Below are 23,930 nucleotides of genomic sequence, written 5' to 3' on the forward strand. Positions count from 1 at the left end.
AAATTTGAACTGGTAACAAGTTTGTCTATACATATCACTGCTTAGTGCTGTTACCCATATTTTATTTACAGCAAACCACTAAATAGCACAACTAGTCATTGAACAATGATGGGAATATCTTAAGAGGGACCTGTCTCTGGTGTTAGTTTGCAGCATCTGCTTTCTAGTCTCTTTTCAGTCTCTGTTTAGTGCTGTTACCCCATATTTTATTTTATCAATCGCCTGAAGGATGAAAAAGTGAATTTTGGTGGGATTTGGATCCAGAATGTAAAGAGCTGGAACAAATACTGCAAGGAATTTTTTCAAACCCTTTAACAATTCTGCTAATATACCATCCTTCAACAATAATAGGTTTCTCAGATTGACACAAGACAAGGACAATTCAGTTGATCCCATCATGACTGGTAAGTATTCCATCAATGCCAGAAGCACAGGATGAAGTTAATTTCTGCATTATTTGCATTCAGAATGGAGATAAACATAAATACCCCAACACATTTTGTATGGTACCCTATGGTTACAAATTTTAGATAAGTAGTTGATTCAATCAACCCCAAGACTTGATTGTTACATAGTTTTATCAATACCAGAAGGATAAAGAGTAAACTTGAATTCAGAAGGTAAAAAGATGTAAATAAATTTTGGTTTCAGATTTTGGCAGTTTAGGGAAAGGGGACTCCAGTGCTCAACTGGTACTTATTTTATCGACCCCAAAAGGATGAAGTTGACTGCAGCCGAATTTGAATTCAGAGCGTAAGGATTGATGAAATGCTGCAAAGCATTTTACCTGGTGTGCTAATGATTCTGCCAGCATGCCACCTTAACCAAATATTGCAAAGCAGAATTTCTTACATAAGGTGAAGGCCGGAAATTTGAGGAGAGAGACCCACCAATTATATCAATCTCAATATGTTACTGATATTTATTTTATTGACCTCAGAAGATGGAATGACAAAAGTCACCTGTAGCAGAATTTGATGTCAGAACATGAAGTGGCAACTAAATACAACATAGTATTTTGTTCAACAGTCTAGTGATTCTGCCATTGAATGCCTTTCATAAAATAACAGGGATGCTAGTTATGATGACAATGATAGTATTTAGCAATTCATTTAATAAGAAGTGAAATAATTAGCAATAACTCTTTCAAATTTTGGCACAAAGTTAGCATTTTTAGGGAAGGGGAAAGTTGATTACATCAACTGGTACTTATTTTATTAACCCCAAAAAGGTGAAAGGAAAATGTCCACCTCAACTGAATTTGACCTCTGAATGTAATGAGTCAGGAGAAATACTGCGAAGCATATTTTTTTCTGAAACTAACAATTCAGCTTGCTCATTGCCTAAGCTCAAATTAGTAATAACAAAATGAGAAATCAATAATTCAAAACACCTCTAGCATTGCATAAACATTGAAATCCAAAGTGATAGATCAAGATATTGATTAATGTGAGCCATCTGTTGTTCTTGCAATATAAGCATTTACTAATAAAATAAACCGTCACCGCAAACTTGGAAGTCTAAAATGGATATCACAAAATGACTCCACAAGTTGACAGAGGTAGCGTGGAACCCCGTTCAATTGACTCAACCTACTTTCAAATGGTAGACGTAATCTATCATCCAGTTAAACACCACCACCTGGCTCGTGGCTGCCTTTAACTGAATTCACTGATATAGCTGTGCAGGGCAACATTTAAGTTTGTTGCTTTCGCCTCTGTCCCCATACAGGCTGATACAGCAGTCTCAAAAGTGCTGCTCCCATAAAAACGTCACTTGGGACGGACCACCTCCTCGCCCTTTCCCTTGCTACGTTACAAGTTGAGTCAACTCTGTTACAATCATTTGGGACTGGTTTCTGTTTTGAATGTAACTCAATAGATTGTTGTGCTACTTTCTACTGCAACAACTCATAAAACAATTTTTCTGAAACTCCTTTCCACCAATATCAGAGACTTTACTTTAAAAAAAGGGGAGTCATGACTGCTGTCCATTCTTTGGCTAAGCCAGAGTCTAACATTATTTTAATTAAACTTATTGCAACAACATTAACTATTTGAAAAATCAGAAAAAGTTTTGGTAATATTGTAGTAACTACGGAATAATTTGAAAGAGTTGAAGGAGAATATGGAAATCAACCACCCGAAACTGCCTTTGGTTCTATGAAACAAGTTTGCTTTTAAAGCCTTCCATCAAAATTTCATATTAGTTTTCTGTTTAATTTGGTAAGAAATTGATATTTGACAGAAAATAATACTAATAAAAATATCACCGCATCTTATAACTGAACTTCATAGAAAGGTTACAACATGGTTGCTTGAACTGCTAGATCTCATCCACAGCACATCCTTATAGTCTTAAAGGAAGGATACGGTGGATAATGTAGCCCTAGATATACTTGGTTTGGGAAAAAGTATGATAATCGAGTGTTCGATCACGATTGATATTGGACTAAACAATAATAATAAATGAAAGAGTCTCGGTAAATATTGTAGAGATCAGAATTACATTCTTTTATACTGCATGGGTAGTCTCTCGACTCCGAGAATGACGATTCCTCAATTTATTGCTGATCAACCAACACATGATTTGTTTATAGTAATCAAATGCCTGTGTGTACACGAACTCACTCCCCTTCCTCTATTCGACACTGAATGTACAAATGTACGGTGTACCACTGTTAGATTTAGTGATCGCAGAGCAACATGAAGTGAAGTGGTTTGCTCGAGAACACAAAGTACCATCCAGTCAGGGAATCGAAACCACGATCTTGCGATCATGAGAGCAATACTCTCACTCTTTAATATTAATAAGTGAAAAAAAAAGAGGAAAAAATTTTATGTGTGTTTATTAAACACAAAATTTACGTGACTCGATCGAAGTACGTACAGAACCAGAAGAAGAAACAGCTAAGAAGAATTCCAACTGGATCTGGTCAAGCAGGAAGAGAAGTGAATTTCAAAAGCATAATTTACCCTAAATCAACTAACGTCTTCAAATGAACAGGTTACAACACCAAGATATCGTGGATCGGAGCACCTTAAATGTAGACAACGATACATAATGTGGAAGCAGAGGGACCTAGATGCGACCCCCTTAGCGTATAAAGAATTAAGGGCCGAAAAACCTGCGTGTGTAGATCTTACTATTACTTGACACCGGTTCCACACAGTTCTCTCCCCTTAGTTTATGAAATTCTCTTGGCGTGTTTATACTTCTTGATCGCGTAACTTTGTTTATATAATATTAAATCTCAATGTGAATAATGTCAAAATCATTTTGCTTTAGTCTGATTAGTCTTTAAAGGTATGAAATCATTTTTAATTTTTCTTTCATTTAAATAACTGATATGCATTGAAATAATATTAACTATTTTATATGAGGAAGTTTTAGGGTCTGTCTCAAGTTCCACTTTGTAAGGATTAAAGTTGTAATGGTTAATTAAACCTGACACGGTCTTTTAATGGTAGTTATTTTATCGGTTCATTCGAGATAATAAGCTGTATCAATTTTCGTGAGAGTTGATCTTTACATCTTGTTATTGACGCTTAAAACTGTTTTAAGGTGAGTGAATATATAAGATGGTCAGATACATGGTGTTCTGAAGGACATAGCGACATATGAAAACCGGTTTCGGCGGAACCCTGGTTTAAGCACCCTGTATAACTCCTCATAGTTTTTTTTATATTTTGGAATTTTTATAAAAGTTTTGTGAATTTGTTTCCTACTCACGGGAATTCTTACAACTATGCAAAAACAAAACAAAATAATTTTTAGGCGTGTGATTTAAGTGCTATTTGTTTGTTATTTCTAGCATATCTCACGACCACCTACCTTTCGTTTCTTTGTCGCTGACATGTATTGATGTTTTCTATTATTTTTCTCCCAAATAAACACATTTAATGGTCCAAACTAAAATTTCGGACTGTCCGTATTTTAAATTTGGATTTTAAGGACATAGAAAAATTGAAATTTAGGGTTACGGTTAGGGTTAGGGACAGAATTCCCTAAAATTCCCTAACCCTAACACCCTAACCGTAACCCTGACCCTAAACCCTAACCCTAACCCTGACCCTAAAACCCTAACTCTAACACCCTAGTGAAAATCGTGCGGGTGTTAATCTGAAAATTTACCAAATTTTTTTTAACTGGTATATTTTTTAAAAAATGTTTTGTTTTCATATCGTATGAATTCCTGAGTGTAGAACGCAAATTCGAAAATAAATTCTGAAAATTCCCCAAACTAATAAAGTTATGAGGAGTTATATGGGGTGCTTAAAACAGAATTCCACCGTTAATTGTTATTGTGACCCCTACCAAATATGTTGAATGCCACTTTCTTTTGTTTGTCCACTTACTCGTGCAGTTAAAATTTATTGCTCAATTGTGAAGCTGACTTAACTTCAAAACTCTATTTACTTCAATATTTAATGATTCAGTGAGAATTCTCTGAGAAAAGTGATTGGATTGGGGCTTGTAAAATTAACTACTCTCTGAGTGGTTGGCGTTAGGAAGGGCATCCAGCTGTAGAAACTCTGCCAAATCAGATTGTTGGCTGGTGTTGCCATCCGGTTTCACCAGTCCTCAGTCAAATCGTCCAACCCATGCTAGCATGGAAAGCGGACGTTAAACGATGATGATGATGATGATTGTTCCTTTATGTATTATTGTTGTTGTTATTGTTTTGAAAGCCAAAATATTTTAAAAATCCAAAAGAAAAATCCAAAAGAAAAACTCAACAACACATTTTCAATGTAAACTAAAATATCACACTCACAACCTCAACTGCAATCATACTGGCTACTGACTGACAAAAAACAGAAACTCAAGGAAAGCCCATATATGTAATATAGTGAAGTGAAAAACGTCAACCAACTTAGACTATCCACGTTATTAGTATACAAAAACTCTTCCAAGAAGTATTTAAAATCTCACATGCCTGACCATATCCATATCTAAAGAGTAAACAGAACAGGTGAAAAGTTTTAGCATTATATTTTTTTCGCCCACTTTCTCAGGTTTTCAGTCTAAATGATGACCATAAACATAAGTATATAAATGTGTGTTGTTTTCATGCTTTAAAAATCCAAGTCAGAGCATTTAAAATTTTACAGAAATATTCTTTCATACTCTGAATTCTTTATGGACTGTTTCTTAGTGTTTGTACATGGATTGTGTCAAAAGTTAATGTAAAAGTGAGTGTAACTATATTAACTAGCATAAGTTGTTCAAATTGCACATATTGTTAGAATAAGTCTTCTTCATTGCAGGCAGATAATAGATCCAACATAAGAAATGTACTGTTATCAAGTTCTTGATGAAGGAGGTGTGCTGGCTGTCCAACATCTACAGGTTGTTTATGGAAATGATACCACTGACAATAACAATGTGCACAGATGAGTGAACTATAATTGAAGACAAACCATGCAGTGGAGGACCAGCAACTGGTATCACTAAAACAAATTACCAGTGAATGAATAGATTCGCACAGACAGAGGACTCATAGTGAGTTTCCCTGCAAAACTGATCTGTGATCGCAATGCATTACAGTAAATGGTGGAAGACTTTGGGTATTGAAAAGTGTGTGTGCAAAGTGAGTATCACAGTAGCTGACACTCTATTTAAAGAAGAATAGGGTGGAAGTTTGCTCTGCTTTGTTGGAAGTGTTTGAAGCCAATGAAGAATTTTTGTTCCCATCTGATGACAAAGTATGAAATGCGGGGATATCTTTATGATCCAGAAACAAAGGTTCAGTTCATGGAATGGTGTTACTCCTTTCCTCCAAAGCTTGAGAAGTTGAAGAGCCAGCAATCAGTACAAAAAATTATGGTGACTTTTTTTTTTTTTTGCATCATTCTCCCTGATTTTCTGTAACATCGTTGTTCATAGTGCTGTCCTAAGGCATCTAGGGACTCAGTTCTAATGTATGTATGCTGTGCTTTGCTTTCTGTAAATAAACAATTTATGGTTCAGTGCATTCATCTGCCCAGGGGCTTATAATGTTGCTAGGATGGCTCTGGTTGTATCGTGAACAACAAGCAGTACATTTAGACACTAAAAAAGCTTAGAAGCTTTTTCAGTGAATGTACTGGGCCTTATAGCATTTATTGACAGCAAAGCACAAAATGGAAAAATGAATGTAAAACAAATATGTGTGTGTGCATAGCATATATATATAGGTGCATGCATGGCTGCATATAGGCACAGGCTATGTCTGTGTGGTAAGAAGCTTGCTTTCCAACCACATGTATCTGGTTTTGGCCTACTGCTTGGCCAAAACTTTGTGAGTGGATTTGGTAGACAGAAACTAAAAGGAGCCTGTTGTATGTATATATCTGTGAGTGTCTTTATATCTGTGTTTGTTCCCCCACCACCATTTGACAACTGGTGTTGGTGTGTTTATGTCCCCGTAACTTAGCGGTTTGGCTAAAGAAATCTACAGAATAAGTACCAGGCTTAAAAAAACGGTACTGGGGTCGATTCATTCGACTAAAATTCTTCAAAGTGGTACCCCAGCATGGCCACAGTCTATCGACTAAAACAGGAAAAAATAGAAGTATAAGATCTATAAGTTTATATAATGCATCCTTTATGTAAGTTACTACAATACTATTTAAATGAAACAGAGTTACTGTTTCTAATGAGTCAAGCAGCATCAATTGATGGTAGATTTGTATAGGGGAAAATATGCTTGAGAATTCATATAACTGTGATAACACTCAAGATTAAGGTGAACAGCAATAAACAGATAAAGAAAAAATCCACCTATATCTGTTTTGAGTGTTTAACCCTTTAGCATTCAGAATATTCTATCAAATGTAATGCTTATCTATTCACATTGTTTTGAATTAAGCATGCATTATCTCATATCTTTGTGAGTTCAATGATGTGATTGTTTATTTTTAAAATAACATTGTAGGGTAGGTGTGAGAACCTGGATCTGCTCAGTTTGAACGTAAAACAGATGGAATATTTTGACTGGATATGGCCAACTTAAATGCTAAAGGGTTAAGGTTTGATAATTCTGCTTTAATAAATGCATCTTAATGTGTTTACTTTTACTTGTTTCAGTCATTAGACTGCGGCCATCTGGAGTACCCCCTTGAAGAATTTTAGTCAAATAAATCAACTCCAGTATTTGTTTTTTTAAGCCTGGTACTTATTCTACTGATCTCTTTTGCTGAGGAATTTTAGTTGAACTAATCAACTTCTTTCTCTTTTTAAGCCTGGTACTTACTCTATTGGTGTCTTTTGCCAAACTGCTAAGTTACAAGGGCATAAACACAACAACACTAGTTGTCAATTGGTGGTGGGTGATAAAGACAGACACACACACACATATGATGGACTTCTTGCAATTTCTATCTACTAAATCCACTCACAAGACTTTGGTTTTCCTGAAGCTATAGTAGAAGACAGTTGCCCAAGGTACTGGAGCTAAGCAAAAACATCCTTTTTAGGTGCATATTAATTTTCTTTGCTAAGAATAAAGAGAAAAAAGATATGGTCAAATGAATAAAAAGGTTTAAGAAATGCTGTTTTCTGTGAAATATTAGTAGTTCAAGTGATGTTTCCTGTAAAATATTGTTATATCATATATTTGTATTATTTCTTTTATGTTTTATTTTTTATTGATACGTTTCATATTTTGTCTTTTTTCATTTTTCTTTCTAGATGCTTCAGAAATTCACCTCACTGTCTATGAAACCATTTTTGAAAAAAGTTCCCATATCTTCAGCTATTAATTGTTGTTCATATTCAGTATTTAAATCTTTACAAATAACCCCCAGAAAGCTTTTAGAAACAAATTTAGCTAATTTTCATTCGAGGCATTTGTCATATTTATCTGAAGAATATTTCTTAAGTTATTCAAATGCTTTCTTTAGAAGATGCTTTCCAAAAAGCTCCAGTGGTTTCAGGGCATCTCGTTTATTTTGTAATCAAATAGTTAATAGGTGTAAGATTGATCATAGAATAAAATCACATCCATTTACCTCAGATGTAGTGAATTCTTCAGTTAAAAAGCTGGATAATGTTAAACTGTTTCATCTGAAATCTCGGAGCTTAATTCACCTTGTTGGCACAGATACTTCTAGTTTTTTACAAGGCCTTATTACAAATGATATGCAGCAGTTTCAGAATGACAATAAAAGAACAATGTATGCCATGATTTTGAATGTTCAGGTAAGACTTTATTTCAAATGTAATTTTGTCTGCGTTTATGATAGGCACAAGTATTGCCGTGTTGTTAAGAAGTTTGGTTCCCAACCATGTAGTCTTGAGTTCAGTCCTTTTGCATGGCATCTTAGGCAAGTGGCCGACACTTCTTTATGCAGCTGTCTTCATTCATACGCATCACATGTCCAAACCAATGTAGTCTTCTCTCTTGCATGCTGCATCTGATACCTCTTATGCCCTGTTATATTTAATCCATGGCCAGCCAAAAGCCTTGTAAGTGGACTTGGGAAATCGAAAGTAAAAGAAGCCCATTGTATGTGTGTATGTATGTGTTTATACATACACACACATATATAACAATATGATTTCCATCTATCAAATCTACTCACAAGGCTTTGCTAAAGACACTTAGTAAAAGGCCATAAGGTCATAATAAAAGACACTTGCTCAAAGTGCCATGCAGTGGGATTGAACCTGAAACCATGTGGCTAGCAAGTGAACTTTTTGAACCGCACAACCATGCCTGTGCCTATTTCACAAGAAATATATCTTTTGGCAATATTTATTGTCAAAAAAGAAAATAAAGCAAATAGAAAGTAGATAATTTATTAAAAAACAACAACAAACTTATCAAAATGATGTGTTAACCCTTTACCATTCAGATTACTTTGTCAAATGTAATGCTTATTTATTCACATTGTTTTTAATTAATTGTGCATTATCTCATAATTTTGAGATTTCAATGATGTGATTGTTTATTTTTAGAATGACATTGCAGGGTAGGTGTGAGAAGCTTTATCTGGCCAGTTTGAGCATCAAACCGATAAAATATTTGGGCTAGATACAGACAGTTTAAATGCTGAAGAGTTAAACTATGACAAAAATAACTTAATTATATGTTATATTATAGAAACTGCAGAAGATGACATTGGGTTATTCCTGATGAATGATATTTTACTCAATATTTTCAGGGCCGCATTCTCTATGACATTTTTATCTATGCTCTTCCTAACCAATCTTCAGATTTCTTCCTGGAATGTGATACCAGCATTATTAATGATTTAATAAAACTCCTAAAGAGATACAAAATTAGGAAAAAGGTATGTGCTTTGTATATGTCTAATTTTTAAAAATTACCATCAAACAACACTTGTAAAATTATTTTCTAGTGATGACATTAAGAAGAGCATCCAGCCATAGAAACCATGCCAAAACAGACAGTAAAGCTTGACACCATCTTCTGGTTCACCAACTGCTATCAAAATGTCCAACCCATGCTAGCATAGAAAGCAAATGTTAAATATGATCATCATCATCATCATCCACAGCTACTAGGAGGTGCTGAAAAGTTCCTGGCTTTAGGTAAAAAAAATACAGAAAGATCAGTTAATTATGATTTTATCCATCATGTTTACCTCTCAGATTCACACACTTATTCCAGCAGTCCTTTGTGTTTTTAAAGTTCTGTACAAGAACTTGGAAGGCTGGGCCTCCAACCAGGCCTTTCACAACACCCTTAAAGCCAGGAACTTTTCAGCACCCCTTCATACTTAGAAATTTTCATTATTGCTTGATTAGTGAAATCTGCAGGCTCGCATGCAATTAAAACTAGTTCTATATCCTCTTTTAAATATGGTGCTTCTTTGTGTGTATGTGTGTGCATGCATTTGTGTAAGTGTGTGTGTGTGTAAAGATGCAAGATATAATTATTTTGAAGTATTTTGATAAAATGTATGTAGGGGAGTATTAACATGATATGTTAACATGGAGTTTGAAAAATAGTAAGCTAGTGAGTTGTGAGCTTTTATAGAAGAGAAAATATTTCTACAAAGTTATACTGCGCAGAAAAAAGTATTGCATGATGACTTTAAGGCAAGCAACATTGTGTGAATGGCTCTAAATAAGAAGATTGATGCAACGGGGGTGGGAGTAAGAGGAAGGTGTAGCAAACAGACTTTGAAGAATAGAGTTCATTATAGCAGAAGAAACACAAACATGAATTCCACTTATTTATAATCAAAGTGGGTGTTGTGGTTTTGGTTCAATCCTATTATGAGGTACCTTGGGTAAGTAAGTGTCTTCTAATATAGCCCTGGGCCAACCAAAACCTTGTGAGTGGATTTGGTTGATGTAAATTGAAAAAAGTTAATCCTCTCTCTCTCTCTCTCTGTCTATATATATATATATATATATATATATATATATATATGTATATATATATGATGATGATATATATGTGTATGTGTGTTTGTGTGAACCTTGTCTAGACATCACGTAACTGTTGTAAATGAGCATGATCATCACACAAGCAATGTTGTTTGTTTCTACTCTTCCATCAAAAACCTATCTACCTATGGGGAAATATTACCTTTTTTGGAAACAGGTGACAGCAAGGCCATCTGGCCATAGAAAATCTGCCTGAACAAATACCATTTGCTAGTATTTTGTAAGTCAATACATATAAATATTATAATCCTTGAAAAGGATTTTCTTTCTACATTCGGATTTCATTTTGTTTAATAACAAAACATCTGCATGAACATAAGATAAAACTTTAAAACTTGTTTATAGAATAAAGTTTTTATAGTAATGCTATTTATGAACTTGCTTCTATTGCTGCATTGTAACTTTTTATAATTACATTCATCATTATCATCATTATCATTATTTAACATCTGCTTTCCTTGCTGGCCTGCATTGGACATTGTCCAACTCTAGAGCCTTACAAACTATATTTATATATCACTCTTTAAGCTTACAGTTTAGATGCAGTGTAATGTTATCATTGATCAAACCGCAGTTTTGAGTGATGAAAATTTTGACATCATATTACAAGCAATAAATTTTTAAGTGCAGTTAATAGACTTTGAATGTTTCTGAATGGCTAATATGTCTTCCACACTGTGATCACTTTTTATAAAAGTCAACTGAAATATTATGACATCTAAGTTAATGAAGAAGTATATGATATTTACATTTATATGTTTCTATTTTTAAAAGGTTTCTGTTGAAAATACTGAAGATAAGTTTCAAGTATGGGCTTCATTTAGTCCTCCTTTAGCACTTTCAAACTTCTTGTCATCTGAAAAGGATTCAAAGGTTGAAATTTGTGAGCCTGATCCTAGAGTTCAAGACTTTGGTTCCAGATTAATTTTACCTCATGATACTTCTTGTAAGTTAAACTGATAATTATTTTATGATACATTTTGAAAATAGCTTAGGAATAAATAACTATTTGAGAAAAGTAAGGTAACATCTGATTTTTCTTCCAGCAATGAATAAACCATGAAAAACTGTCAGTTCACACACAATTTATATTTAGGTTCATACATAATCTATATAATAGATGCAGGTGTGGTTGTGTGGTTTGAAGTTTGCTCTTCAACCACATGATTTTGGGTTCAGTCCCACTGTAAGGCACTTTGGGCAAGTGTCTTTTATCTTCACTCCAGGCCAACGTCCAGCTTGTGGATTTGGTAGGCGGAAACTGAAAGAAGCTTTTATATATATATATAGCATGGAAGACAGACATTAAACAATGATGATGATGATGATGATGATGATATTTACAAATATATGTGTGTGCTTGTTTGTGTGTGTTACTATCTCTTTACCTTGACATTGTATGATAGTTGTCGCTGTTACACAAGTGCCCTTAGTTTACAATCTTATAAGAAATGTCTGGTCATAGGGAAATATTACCTTACTTGGAAACAAATGATGGTTGGTGACAGGAAGGGCATCTACCTCAAAACGTTCTATCCGACCCATGCAAGCATGGAAAAGTGGATGTTAAACAATGATGATGATGATGATGATATTCCTGTCATTGTTCATATTTGTTATAATTCACAACCATTTGAATACTACACCCATCATTCATCCTCTATGACTTCTCTATTCCTTACTGCTCTTATCATTCATCTGTCTATCACCTATGTCTCTGTTTCTCCTGCCTTTATTATTCATGCCTCTTGTGCTCATGTCATACAAGCAACATCATTCATTTCCATTTCCAATATTTTGTGAGAACAAGTCTGGCCATGGGGAAATATTACCTTGCTTGAAAACAGGCAAGAATTGGTGACAGTAAGGGCATCCATAAAGAAAATCTGCCTCAATAAACGCCATCTGACCAATGCAAGCATAGCATAGTGGATGTTAACTTGATAATGACTGATGATGGGATTTAATTGAGTGATAAAATCCAAAAATTAAAACCACAGGGAAACTTGAAATAAATTTCATTTAATGTTGTGTTTTAAATTTAATTTTCTTACTTAAAACATTGAAAAGCATGGTTTATTTTTCTCATTTGTATAATGTTGTGATATAAATTATGTTGTCATTGGGTAAAAGTCATCTATTGTCATTTAATGAATCACTTTGTTTAAGTACATTAACTATTATTTATCATATTTAAATAAAATCTGCTGTTCTTGCCTATGATTTTATTTCTATTCACCAAATGAACAGCCAAGAAATCTGGCGTTAGAATATCTTATTCTCTATTCCACTAACAACTTTTTATTAATCGCTTTTATTCTTTAGAAGTTGGCTACAATTGTAATACAGATTTAAACCTATGACTTGGCTTTAATTTCCAGTTAGCATCCTTACCCATGCCAATGCCACATAAAAGCACCTGTACCAGTGCCATGTAAAAGGCACTCAGCACACTCTGTAAAGTGACTGATGTTAGGAAGGGCATAGAAAAATAAGCCAAATCAGATAAGCACCTGGTACTGCTCTCCTGTTTGCCAGCTCTGGTCATACTGTCCAACCCATGCCACCATGGAAAATGGTTGTTAAATGATGATGATGATAATGATAATGATGATGAAACGGTAAATTGGCAATAGGTGGTGGGTTGGCAATAAGTACTGAGTTGGCAATAGTCAGTGAGCTAGAAACAGTTAGTGAGTTGGTAATAGGTGGCAAGCTGGCATATTGACAGTGAAGTGGTAGTAGGTGAATTGGCACAGTTGTTAGAGTAATCGGACAGAATGTCTTATGTATATGTTCTGCTCCTCTGTGCTTTAAGGTCAAATCCTGCCAAGGTCAACCTTGCTTCTCTTTTTTTTTTCTTTTTTGAGTTGATCACAAAAGTACCAATCTAAGTCAGCCAATTATCAGAATTATAAGTAACGTTGCACTGGATGTTTTGTGTCTATTTGCCCTCCTTCCTCATTGTGTTTTGCATTCAAATTCCACCCTGGCTTATATGAGTGACAGACCTTTTCTGTCACTGTCTAACACCACCACTTGGTGCCTTGGGGACCCTTTAATAGAGTCCACTCTGATGTAGGCATTTGATTTGAAAATACCTTCCTCCTTCCCTCCAGTTTCCAAGGCTCTGTAAAGGGTCATAAGCACTGCCTTCCCTCTTGACTAACAGCAATAAAAAAATTTTTTTTTTTTAAAGTATATCTTTGAAATAAGATTGAACATAGTACCTTTATTTTAACGCACACCATCAGTACTTCTACTCTGCCAAAACATTTGCTCCTGAGCAGCCACCACAGAAAAATAGATATACAATAATGGATATTACAATTTTCAACCTGATGCGGTACCTTCATATCAGTCCTAATAATGTATCTGAATTTAGATTGTTATCATTTAACGTCTAATGTTTTCAAAAGGTGTTTGCTACATCTGGGTCCTTTGTTGTTGGAGGTAATTATGGTATTATCTAATTCTTGGTTTTACTACTACTTTCCTAAATAAAAGCCTTTATTGTTTAACTGTCAACTGATAATGGTAGTCATAGCAACAAGTTTACAATTACTTTAGTTACACAATGGAAAATAGCAATCCTAGTTGGTGCAATGACACTGAAGCCACAACAAAGCAGAGTTGTTTAAAGAATTGTTTCTTATATGAATGCTTTATTTCTGTTGTATATTGAATGTCATCTCTGATACATAAATATATATGTCATGAACAAATGTGAAATCAATTTTCTTTTTTTATTTTGTTACCTCCACCTCCTGCGATACCCATTTATTGAGTTTTTCTGAACTTTCATGTTGTGAAAATTTCAAACAACTGTGGGATGGTGGAAATTTAGTTCTCAGTTGTCTTGCATATATCAGTGTAGTAACTTGGGCTAGTGTCTTCTACTGCTTCAAGCCAATCAAGGCCTTGCGTGTGGGTTTGGCAGACATAAACTAAAAGAAGCCTGTCATGTGTGTGTGTGTGGGTATTTGTTCAGACATACATATGTGTCCATGCATAAATACATATGAACATACATACATGCATGTATACATACATACATACATACATACATGCATGCATGCATGCATGCATACATACATACATACATACATACATACATACATGCATGGGGCATCAGTTTTTTTGAGGTCATTTGTATGAATTTAGAGAAAGATGCATAGCTCATCAAAGAAAAGCTGTATTTGAAAACAAATCTGTACAAATAATCTTGGGAATCATTTTATCAAGCTTATTTAATGAATCTGCCATTTGCATCAATGGCTGCTTCAATATGCAGAAGCATTGACATGCCTGAATCAGATGATCTCTATCACTTTTAGACATAGCAGATTTGAGAGATTGTATAGTGTTATGGGGTTGTTGACTGACCTCTCTCTCGACTATGCCCCATACATAATAGTCCAGTGGATTGAGGTCTGGTGAGCTAGGAGAACATGATCATGGAGATTAGTATGCACCCACTCTTGGGTTGTCCTAGCCTTATGAGATAGTGCAGAGTTTTGTTGGAAAACACATCGTTTTCTGTTGCATACTCTGTCCATCCAGGGCCTCACAATTTTCTCCAACGCCTCTGTGTAGATTGTGGCATTGACTTTTAAGCGCTGTGGAAAAAGGTGAGAAGGCATGACATCTCCCTTATTGCTGACGACTCCCAGAACTACCATAGTTGCTGAAGCTTAAGTATCCATGACTGTTGTAACCTCATTCAGGTATCTGCATAACCATCTGTCACTCTTTTGTTTTATTTTTTGATCCTGATTGAATCTATTTTCATCATAGAAAAAACTAAAGCTTTCCAGCCTCTTTATATTTTAAGTTGTTTAACAAGTGCTTTGTACAGATTGATTGATTCTCTCTTGTCAAACTCAACATAAACCAATTTGTCATCACATATGACTTGTACCAGCTCTTATGATGATGCATTTTGAAACCTTGAGGTCCTTTGCAATGGTTCTGATTGATTTCCAGGATTTTTATCGATTATTTCTTGAACTTTGGAGACAAAGTTATGTGTTCTGATGGTATTAGGACCCTGTGCATACATTTTGCATTTAGCAGCTGTTTGAGTTCAGCTTCTTTTGAACTTTGACAATGGGCAACTTTTAGGAAGTGAGCAGTTTCTGTATCACTAAGCCTGTGCTTTTATGGCAATGATTGCAGCGCATCTTTTCATTTACTGAGCCAGCCTGGTATCTGAGATTATTTATCTGTAAAGTAAGTTTTAAAAAATATGTTAGAAGAAAGTTAGAACTCTTCAAAGAGGCGTTCTGAAAAAAAATTTGAAGCATTCTGTACATACACGTATACATACATACACACACACACATACACACACACATACCTGCATACACACACATTCACAGACATGCACACACACACATGCATGCACACTTGCACACACACACACACATACATGTATCTGTGCATATGTGTGTACCCTTATTCTGATATTATGTGACAGTTGTTAATATGCATCACAATCATGATGTTGTTCATTTCCAATTTTTTGTGGAAAAACATGTCAGGTGATGGGAAATATTACCTTGCTTGGAAACAGGTAATGACTGGCAACAGGAAGGGTATCTGACTGTAAAGCATCTGCCTCAGTAAATTCCATCTGACCCATGCAAGCAATGAAATATGGACATTAAAATGATGGTGATGATGCTTCTATAGTTGGTTGTTGTCAATCACAGATGGTCACCAGTGATTCTCTTCAGCTTCAAGAATCTTGCTTCTACTATGAAATGTTTGGAACCAATGTAGATCTGTGCATTCATTGACAGTTCTCCAGCCAAATACATGATTGATGTTACAGTTTCTGCTGCTTTTGGTTCCATTTTCAACTTATACAGTAAAATTACCTGAATTTTATTTTCCCTCATCTTTAATTTGGCAATCTAAAAGAAACAAGTATAAAACTACTAGCATACATGTATAAACTGAAATGTGGATTTCAAAATGCTTTGTTACATAATAATGATAATGTTAATTGTGGTATGTTTATGTATTGTTTTGCAAGATTCTTGATGTGAAAATGTCTGTTGAAACAAATATTGTTATACTTGGGGATGGTTATGTTTTGCCAGGTAAACACATACACACACTATTTATTTGATCTTCACTTTAGTTATATTAGTATTATTTTTTGTTTAGTTTATTTGTCTGTCAAAGTTCTTCCATCACACATTTTGTGACCTCTTCAGTGACACTATGCTCCATGTGTCTCCTCTTGCCCTGCCTTTTCCATTTTGCTCTCTTGTAGTAATAAAACTAATGCGAAGATCAAATAAATAGTGTGTATGTTTAATTAGCAAATGATGACCATCTCCAAATATAACAATAATTGTGGTAGTTATAATGAAATTTGTATGTGCCAGTAATGGAGGCAAAAGTAAGTAAACTTTTCATAATATTCATGATGTCACTTGAAATTATTATAATTATAGTCACTTCATATATTTCCATATAGGTGTATCAAATCCAGAAGAGGAATATCACATGAGACGATATGAAATGGGTATTGCTGAAGGAACATCTGATCTCCCTCCAGGCAGCTGCTTTCCTTTAGAAAATAATCTGGTATTTTTAAATGGTGGTAAGTTGTATCATTTCAGTTGTATCATTTCTGGATCTCAACCATATCAAAAATCTTTGGTCCATCATTAAACAAAATGTTTGTGCCAATAGACACCAATTTACATTGAAAGATGTTTTATGGGTGACCATAAAAGCTGCAGCAGAAGCAATCCAACCTGCTGCTATTAAGAAATTGACAGATTCCAGGACTAATAGGGTTTTTGAAGTTATCTGTTGAAATGGCACTCATGTGGTTAAATAATTCATTATGTCAATAAATGTTATAATATTATTATGGTTTTCTGTTAAATATATACTCAATGTATGCTTAATATGAATCATTACTCTTCATTTTCTGAAAAACAATGTCTAGATGGGCTATTTTCATTCAAAAACTATTATCGTGGTTCACCCAAAAACTGAAGAATCTGAAATAAAAAAGAAACAACGTTACACAGCATAATGGAAACATAACAATGGTGTTGCCATAGTGTACAAACCATCTGGGAAAATTGTTATCAAAATCGATTCACAGAAAACTGAGAAATCCTAAATTTCACTCCTGAGCTATTAGTGTGATTCTGGGTGTATATACGAGGTCTGATCAATAAGTATCTGGACTTTTATCATAGTAATGAAGCTAAAGCATGCAGAGTGAAGCCACTTAGCAAAGATTAACCTTGAACTCTGCTGTGCATGCACACTAAGTTTTAACATTCTAGCTCACTTATGCTGTTTACAGCAGTGCTTGGAAGGAAGATTTGTAGTGTGTAATGATCGCATTGACCATGACAGAGAAAGTTGTCATGGCAGTATCTACTCAGAGGCCTAAGCAAAGTTGCAGAAAGTGTACAGAGAGGAATGTATGAACTGCACGCAAGTGTACGAGTGGTTCAGACATTTCCAAGATGTCCGAAAAAGTGTCGATAGTGACGAATATTTTGAGAGATCTGCAACCAGCAGAACTGAGAAAAACATTGCAGTTGCGAGGGGAAATCATCGAATCACCATCTGTGAGTTATCAGAGGATGTGCAGATTAGTTACAGTTCAGTTCAGTCCATTATCACTGAAGATTTGGGTATGAGAATGTGTCTGCCAAGTTTGTGCCAAAACTGCTTTCAGATGACGAAAAAGACTCTCGAGTTTCAGTTGCACAAGATCTCCTTGATTGCGTCAAGAACGATGAAAACTTTTTGAAAACTTTGCCTAGGCCTCTGAGCAGGTATCGCCAAACGTTAGGCAAAATTTGATGCAGATTCTCTACTCAACTTTCTCTGTCATTGTCAATGTGATGATCACATGCTACACACCTTCCTTCCAAGCACTGCTGTGAAAAGCAGAAGTGAGCTAGAACGTTAAAACTTTGTGTGCATTCACAGTAGTGTTCAAGGTCAATCTGTGCCAAGCAGCTTCACATCCCGTGCTTTAGCTTCATTACTAAAGCAACAGTCCGGATACTTATTGATCAGACCATATATATATATATAATCATTTATAATTTGGCTTTGTAATGTCCCTATATCTCTTTATGCTTGTGGCAAATCAAAGAAATCAATCTGTTCATTATTAAGAAGGCAGTGAGCTAACAAATATTAGCATGCCTGACAAAATGCTTTGTGGCATTTTGTCTGTCTTTACATTCTGAGTTCAAATTCTGCCTTTCATCCTTTTGGGGTTAATGAAATAACTGCCAATCAAGTACCAGGGTTGATATAATCAGCTTGCTCCTTCCCACCAAAAATTTCAGGCCCTGTACCTCTAGTAGAAAAGATTATGAATATTATTAAGGTGATGAGCTGGCAGAATGATGGACAAAATGCTTAGAGATATTTCTTCTGGTTTTACATTCTGAGTTCAAATTCCACCAAATCAACTTTGCCTTTCATCTTTTTGAGGGTCAATAAAATAAGTACCAGTTGAACACTGGGGTCAATGTAACTAGCCCCCTCTTGCAAAATTTCAGGCCTTGTGTCTATAGTAGAAGAATTATTATGATTATTACTGAAAATTGCTATCACTGAGTGGATTATATAATGTATTTCTAGACGTTAAGGTTTTGAGTTTACACCTTACTGCAGAAACCATATCTGAACCTTCAGAAAGACATTAGCTCTGTTTGTCAGGGATTTTTGCACCTGATCCAGAAATTATTGTCATTACTGTCATTTTCCTTTTTCTCCTTAAATTTTTTACGAGTAGTGGAGTGGAGTGGAAGAAATAATAGGTATACATAATTATGCCCCTTCCCATTGCTCGAGGACAATAGAAGCTGTATACAAAAGCAATATTTTTTTAGTACTTATTTCTTTTACTGTTAATAGAATACATTTGTACTGATTTTCGTTGGATAAGTTTAGCCAGTTACATCTTTCTCCTCAGATCATCAGTTGTTTTGGCCAATGTAATTCTCCGCCTACTCATCATCATCATTACCACCACCACCACCACCACCATCATCATCTCATCATCATTTCTTCCAGATGTTTGCATGCTAAGCAAAATGCTTAGTGGTTTCTCATTCTGAGTTCACCGAGGTCGACTTTGCCTTTCATCCTTTTGGTATTGATAAAATAAGTACAAATTGAGCATTGGGCTTTATGTAATCAACTTACCCCCTCCCAATGTTGTTAGCCTTGTGCCAAAATTTGAAACCCTTGTCATTATTATTATTTTTGCCTTTCATCCTTCGGGGTAGATAAGTACCAGTTGAACACTAGGGTTGATGTAATCAACTTACCCCCTCCCCCGAACTTGTTAGCCTTGTACCAAAATTATTATTATTATTTTTATTTTTTAGTGAGTTTCCAGAAAGGTTGTTACATTGGGCAAGAACTTACTGCTCGGACTCATCATAGAGGAGTTATTCGCAAACGTCTCATGCCTATTTTCTTCCAAAGGTAAGAACTGATTTATACAATTTAAAAAAAAAAAATATTTCTCTTTTTTTTTATCTATATAAAATTGCTTAAAAAGAAATTGTTTACTTTTTACATCATAAGACCTTTAGAAGCTTTGAGAGAACGTGAAATAATTCAGTTTTTGAATAGTGAAAGTGAAAGCAGATAAAACTATAAATAATAGCATGTGAAACCTTCAACTTTTACTATCCAAAGAGTTTTTAACCCAGTATTTATTCACCATTATTCATAGCTTTATTTCAAGTGCTTATATTTTAGTACAGCTCATTAAATTCTTTAATTGTTCTACTCATTGAACTGGAGCACTGCTACTGGTGCCCTGTCTGGTTGTTATTGACTCATAAAAATGAACATGAGTGTAAAGGCACATAACATGCCAAATTTTGCCTACATTGGCATTGGTCAGCCCTAAGGTATGGAACTCAAAGAACATAAAGCTATAAATAGTGAGTAAATACTGAGTTAAAAATCCTTTGAATAGTAAAAGTTGAAGGCTTCACAGGCTTATTATTTATAGTTTTATTTACTTTAACTAAATGCTATGCAGTGAGGCCAAACCCAGAATCATATGTTTGTAATCTACATAGCCTGGTAGCCATGCCTACTTCCATACATATGATGGCAGCAAATGAGAGAATTAACATGTAATTATAGTGAGGAAGATAGGAGATAAAGCACTGAAGGCCAATCTGAGCCTTATGAAGGAGATGACTAAGGAATAAGATATCTGGCACACTGCTGTACTCAAGAAGACTCGTCTGCCACAATAGAATTGATACTGGGGCTGGTGTCACTTAAAAAAGCACTATACTGGTGTCACATAAAAAGCACCCAGTACACCTTGTGGAGTGGTTGGCATTAGGAAGGGCATCCAACTATAGAAACCATGCCAGAACAGATAGTGGAACCTGGTGTGGCTCCCTGGCTTTACCAGCTCTGGTCAAAACTGTCCAACCCATGCCAGCATGGAAAATGGATGTTATATCATGATGATGATGTGAGTGGTTGAATAATCAATAGTGACATAAAATTACAAGTTTATTCATTCATTTCTTGTGATGTGATCCTTGAAAGTTAATGTGCAGACTATATGGAATATTGCCAGTTTAAGAGTGAGTCTTGGGTAGGATTGAACTAGAATATTTGAGCAGGATCTTTCAGCACAGATTGTGAATCACCTACCTGTGATAGAAATCATGCATAAAAGGCATAACGTGCTGGACATTGTTATAACTTCATAAAGTTGAATAGCGTGCTTTCACATGTTTACTCATGTGCAAACAGGTTGATATCGCCACAGTTTCTCTAGTTGCTTTCTTTATGGCTTAGAAGTGGTTTTCATATTATTAGTGTTAAAAAAAAAAAAGAGTGTGTTCTAGAAAATGTTTTGAAGTAAATAAAATTTCGTATGATATTCTTCATAAATGGAAATAGGAGAGTTCAGCAAGTTCATTTGCTGTTAGGGTGGTGAATTCTACTATTTTGGGTACTTGTCCTGTCTGAAATCTCTCAGAGAGCAAGAGAGAGAGAGAGTACATTTAAAAGTGTTGTTGCCTTGGTTACAAAATTGAAAATAAAAAATGGTAAAAGTAAAAGAGTGGAAAAAAACAGTGAGAGGGTAATGTGAATATTGCCCAAGGTGAATGATGGAGTGGTAGTAAAGTGTGAATCAAATTCTCACAGAACCTGTCTCCCAAACAGCAACTCATTTCCCTCTGTTTAATGCAGGACAGAACTTGCAAGTTATGCACCATGTAAGATTGTAAAGTAACAAGAATCTCCATTTGCTTTTCCACAGACAAGGAACTCAGCAAATACATTTTTGGAGGAGGTCATAGTAAAAAGTGAAGCAGTTCTGATTTAATAAAGTTTATATTTTATGTTTGGAATTGTTTATTTATTTTTGACTTATGTATGAAAGTCAAATGTTGATATTTCTCTTGAAAAAAATGTATACTGGTAGAAAAACTTAAGGAAGAATAAAATTTCTTCAGCAGATAATGATTGTTTCATTTTTAAAATTTCATTTTTACATATAGCGGGCATGGCTCAGTGGTTAGAGCATTGGGCTCACAATCATGATGAAGTGAGTTTGATTCATGGAACAGGCTGTGTTTTGTGTTCTTCAGCCAGACACTTTAATTCATGTTGCTTCAGTTCACTCAGCTGTAGAAATGAGTTGCAACATCTCTGGTGCCAAGCTGTGTCGACCTTTGCCTTTCCCTTAGATAACATCAGTGGCATAGAGAGGGGAGGTTGATATGCATGGGTGACTGCTGGTCTTCCATAAACAACCTTGCCTGGACTTGTGCCTCAGAGAAGAACTTTCCAGATGCAATCCCATGCATCATTCATGACCTAAGTGAGTCTTTACCTTTTTAACATATATAATTGCCAAACAACTGAAGAAAGCCATCAAAGATATAACCACAGCTGCTGAAATCAGCTCAAGGTGGCCATAGTTGATAAGAAACCAAAAGTGGAACCCTTCCATTGGTGAGGACTAGTTCAGCCCTTGCTACTTCAAAGCCCTTGCTACTTCAAAGTGTAAAAGCTAAAGAGGGAAAGTGTTTGTGACCCCAAGAAACCTGTTAATGACACAGAAAGGTTCCAACATTGCAATGAATTTAGAAAGAGAGCTTGTAAAATCTCTGAATTACGCTTGCAGTTTTTGCATGGGGCAAAGAATCTCCAATGTTTATTTCATTCCAGCTAATGTTTAAAGAATAAGATGCATTATAAATCTTTAAACCATAAAGCTTATTTTGCACAATTATTGTTAGACATCACATGGTTAAGGCTTCGTACATGCTGTACAGGGTATCCCAGATTTAACTATCTATTTCAATAAAATCAAGCAAATTTTTAAAAAGCTCAGAATTTTATGTTTATTAGTTAATTATTATACAAAGACAAATAGATTTATAAATCTTACATCAAAACTTTATTGAAAATTTTCAACATGTATTGTATCTGTATCCCTGCAAATTTCAAATCTATTCTTAACATTGCAAAACACATTTTGAAGCATTTCAGGAGTTATCTCCTGCACTGCTAACTGAATGCATTCTTTAAGTTCAGCTAAACTATTGCTCTATCCTGGGGATAGTGGTAGAAAAAAATGATTGCAGCCAAATTGAAAAGAAGTTGTCATGAGCAGATAAGTGGGATCCCACAAGAATGAAACTAAAATTATAAAAGAATTTATAAAAATTATAAAATTATAAGCAAAATTTAAAATTTATACACTTTTAACATACATTAAACACAATAAACTTAAATAAAGTGAGTTTTTTAAAAAATTGCCCGATTTCACTGTTCATTCTGGGGCTCCCTGTATTTACTCAAAATTGAAAAGATATTGCTTATTTTGTATTGAGTTCATTCTGTTGTCTTGTAATGTAAGTTACTAGATTTTGGCAGATTCTATGTCAATAACATTTGGCTGTTAATTCTATTGTTCATAGTTTTTGTTTTGTATTTTAGTGAGCCCGGAGAGATTATGAAAGACAAGCCAATTGTTGATTCTACAGGGAAAAATATTGGCAAATTTCGAGGTAATATTGGAAAACATGGCTTAGCTTTATTGCAATTGAAACCTGCTCTACAGATTCAAGATGGATATTTTGATTTGGACAATCACAAAGTGAAACCTAAAATACCTGCTTGGTGGCCAAATCTGAATATTTAGCAGTTTGAAGAAGCTAATTAAATATCTTACTAAACCTAGATGTATCTAACCATCAGAAATAATAATAATTTATTAAAAATATGTTTGAATATCTAAAGATGTTTCTTGCTTTTTTTTAAAGATTTTTTCTTTTTCCATATCATATAATTTTATAAAAGACATGCTGAAACACATTTTTTAGATATCCTGATTTTATGAACAATCCAAAAAGTTTTTATAAAGAAAGTTTGTTAATTAAGATTTATTAAGATAAAAAATATTCCAGAAATGTTTTAGTTATAAATTAAATGTTCAGATAAAAGGAGTTGTAAACATATTT

General features: G+C 34.7%; 1 protein-coding gene across 4 annotated transcripts; it reads left to right on the forward strand.

Moving 5' to 3' along the window:
• The first annotated feature begins 2,642 nt into the window (after positions 1 to 2,642).
• Positions 2,643 to 23,708, forward strand: LOC106875785 (iron-sulfur cluster assembly factor IBA57, mitochondrial). 4 transcript variants are annotated; one of them, XM_089343649.1, is made up of 8 exons: positions 2,908 to 3,306; positions 5,271 to 5,829; positions 7,675 to 8,184; positions 9,150 to 9,278; positions 11,179 to 11,350; positions 16,895 to 17,020; positions 19,800 to 19,899; positions 23,407 to 23,708. In XM_089343649.1, the coding sequence occupies exons 2-8, from the start codon at positions 5,677 to 5,679 to the stop codon at positions 23,609 to 23,611; spliced, it is 1,395 nt and encodes a 464-aa protein (XP_089199775.1). In that variant the 5' UTR covers positions 2,908 to 3,306; positions 5,271 to 5,676; the 3' UTR covers positions 23,612 to 23,708. The 4 variants fall into 4 exon arrangements, with proteins under 4 accessions (XP_014779539.1, XP_089199775.1, XP_014779538.1 ...); XM_014924052.3 differs by having other exon boundaries at positions 3,168 to 3,306; positions 5,271 to 5,593; XM_014924053.3 differs by lacking the exon at positions 5,271 to 5,829 and having other exon boundaries at positions 2,643 to 3,306.
• Positions 23,709 to 23,930: the final 222 nt, after the last annotated feature.

This window comes from Octopus bimaculoides, chromosome 2 (assembly GCF_046866305.1).
Source record: "Octopus bimaculoides isolate indiv1 chromosome 2, ASM4686630v1, whole genome shotgun sequence".
Lineage (NCBI taxonomy): Eukaryota > Metazoa > Mollusca > Cephalopoda > Octopoda > Octopodidae > Octopus > Octopus bimaculoides.

Bases quoted from the DNA above. Each gene is read 5' to 3' on its own strand.
- LOC106875785 (XM_089343649.1), top strand. From the start codon at position 5,677: ATGAAGAATTTTTGTTCCCATCTGATGACAAAGTATGAAATGCGGGGA. The intron at 5,830-7,674 runs GTGACTTTTTTT...TTTTCTTTCTAG, and splicing joins AATCAGTACAAAAAATTATG to ATGCTTCAGAAATTCACCTC. The intron at 19,900-23,406 runs GTAAGAACTGAT...TTTGTATTTTAG, and splicing joins ATGCCTATTTTCTTCCAAAG to TGAGCCCGGAGAGATTATGA.